This window comes from Alexandromys fortis, unplaced genomic scaffold (genome assembly GCF_014885135.2).
Source record: "Alexandromys fortis isolate MF-2015 unplaced genomic scaffold, M_Fortis_MF-2015_v1.1 scaffold_26, whole genome shotgun sequence".
Classification (NCBI taxonomy): domain Eukaryota; kingdom Metazoa; phylum Chordata; class Mammalia; order Rodentia; family Cricetidae; genus Alexandromys; species Alexandromys fortis.
Window position 1 is genome coordinate 5,585,845 of NW_026067894.1, and position 2,697 is coordinate 5,588,541.

The following is a 2,697-nucleotide window of genomic DNA, read 5'->3' on the forward strand; positions in this document are numbered from 1 at the left end:
TATACTCCCAGCCCCAGTCTGCTATTTTCCAATAGGGGAGAGGGAACGAAAGATCTGCCAGGCCATGTCAAAGATAAGACTCCTGATTTGATGCTGACATTCTGTGTAGGTACTGGGGTAAGCATCACATCCCACGAGCCAACCATTTTTTTTGTTTGTTTGTTTTGTTTTGTTTTTTTCGAGACAAGGTTTCTCTGTGGCTTTGGAGCCTGTCCTGGAACTAGCTCTGTAGACCAGGCTGGTCTCGAACTCACAGAGATCCACCTGCCTCTGCCTCCCGAGTGCTGGGATTAAAGGCGTGCACCACCATTGCCCGGGCGAGCCAACCATTTTTCATGACGAATTAGTAATTGGCACCCCCCCACACACACACACTAAACCCTAGCCTCATCCAGAACTCATTTGAAATTTTATTGTTGTTCCAGGTTACATGGTCTGTGCTTGCTGCTTGATCTTCCTCACCTTGTCTATTGTTATCCTGGCGGGTCATTCGGTCAGCAGAACTATAAAACCAAGAGGCAACCGTGTAAGAGGTCTCATCGAGTCTCATAGACAAACTGATGGATACAGCCAGACATGGTGCTACCTGCCTTTAATCCCAGCTCTCAGGAGGCACAGAAAGGTGAATCCCTGTGAGTTTGAAGCCAGCCTGGTCTGTGTAAGGAGTTCCAGGACAGTCAGGGCTACATAGAAAGTCCCTGACTCAAAACGACAACAAAAATAACATGGTGGTCACAGACCACTTGGTTGGACTTTAGTTCTCCCACATGGCAGTGGACATGAACTAAAAATACTGTCAGAAGACAAGATATAACCTCCCTTGGGTCCTGCCTTTCCAACAGGCACAGAAGAGCAGACAGAATATACCCTTTCCCCATAGCAACCATCATTACTCCACACTGATCTTTGCTAGGCCATGGTAATGTGTTTAAATACATTTCACCCAGTATCTTTTCTATGTTCTTCTTAAATTACATTTTTTATAATTGTGTGTGTGTGTGTGTGTGTGTGTGTGTGTTTCACTGGAGATCAAACCTAGGACCTCATTCATATCAGAACATGCTCTAGGCCTGAGCCACACACCCCCAGCAAAGAGTATCTGGGAGGATTCTGTTTGGCCCTCACCACTGAAAACCAGACCATTGCCCCTGCAGGAGCCAGGCCCCTAGGTCACAGCACTTGGTGGTAAAAAGCCTTTTCCAGAGCTTCCTAAAATGGACAGGACACTCAGGTCACCTCAGGGCTACTCTACTGTGACAGGGCTCAGCGTCCCCATCTTAGCCTTGTGTGGCCAGGTTCAAGGGCAATAGCCTTTGTGAAAGTGTTTCACAGAGGTCTGGTCTGAGTGCACAGTGCTCCTGTTCCCCTTCCCTCTGGTCCCTAGGAAGCCAAGCCCATCCATGTTTAACAGAAAGCCTTGCCCACCCTATAATAAACTCTGAGCAGCCACCCATCCCAGCTACTGCCCTTCCGAACTAACACTTCCTCCCCAGTAACCACCTGCCACCGTTACTGTACTGCAGGCTGGCGAGCCTCCCGCCTGCTAGCACGGGGCCCTCTTCCTGTCTGTACGTATACTATTCCTCATGGAGGGCAGCATCTGGGGATGACGGGGAGGGGGAAAGACACGAGCATACAGACCTTCCAGCGATTCCCACATTCGTTGCATAAAACAAAGGTGGTCATGGGCTCGTCAGCACTGCGCGTCTGCACCTAACGGAGAGAAGAATCATTCATAAGGTCCCCGCACCCCCCACCACCACTCTAGGGCCCGCTGTGGCACCCGCCATCTTCAGAAGTAAATTCAAATCCCACAGGCTGTCACTGATATTCACAGGACTTTGGTAATCTCCTTGACATGGATGTATAATCTCTTTTCCTCTGGTCATCCGTCGCTCACTCAGAATCCCACTGCCTCAGCCTGGCCTTTGTACTTGTACTCTTGGTGAGCCTTCTGAACCCGTTTCTCTTCTTTTGCTCCAAGCCTCACATCTTACAAGAAACCTTCCCAGACTCACCCCCTGAACACACTGTATCTGACATGCCTGTCTGAGCAGAGGTGCCTGGGAAATCACCTTGTCTATTATCACCCTGCAAGTGGCTGAGACCCAGAGAGGAAAGGGGGCTTGCAGATCACCAGGATGGGTTGGGTAATGCTGTGTTTCCCTATATCCAGTCCTCTATGTCCTTCAGGTTCAGAGACATGGGTTTCCACCCCAAGACCCTGGAGTTCCAGCTGCCCTTCTGACTCTCTGTAAAGGCAACCTGGTGGCGTCTGCCAGGATCAGCAGTGGGGGCAGAGCCCTCTGCTGGTATGTGGCTCCAGCTGTCTGTCAGCCTTGTCGCCACACCCACAGCGGTAAGGAGGAAGAGCAGGAGTGGGCTTTTGCAGGATAGACTTAAACATTGCTAGCTGAGCAGCTCACTTCTGAAGGGCAGTACCGTGCAAGTGCCCAGAACCCTGTCTAGAACAGACAGGAAGGAACACAGGAGCTTACACAGATGTCCCCCAATTCCAGAACTGGAACCCTTCAAGAGAACTTTCCAGAAAATAAAATGGGTAACTATACTTCCACTGTAGCCACAGGATACTGAGGGCAAAGTGCTCCTGCTAGTCCCTCCCCACTTTTGAGGCAAAGTCTCATATTTATTTATTTATTTATTTTTAAAAGATTTATTTATTTATTTATTATGTAT

At 49.3% G+C, this 2,697-nt stretch overlaps 1 protein-coding gene across 1 annotated transcript in view; it reads right to left on the minus strand.

Moving 5' to 3' along the window:
• Positions 1 to 387: 387 nt before the first annotated feature.
• Positions 388 to 2,697, minus strand: part of Tcea3 (transcription elongation factor A3) — a 24,027-nt gene continuing 21,717 nt past the window's right edge. Inside the window, exons 10-11 of the mRNA XM_050155476.1 lie at positions 1,642 to 1,713; positions 388 to 503 (exon numbers count right to left, since the gene is read on the minus strand). Of these exons, the coding sequence (XP_050011433.1) occupies positions 495 to 503; positions 1,642 to 1,713 (81 nt within the window). The 3' untranslated portion in view covers positions 388 to 494. The remainder of the gene's footprint in view (positions 504 to 1,641; positions 1,714 to 2,697) is intronic.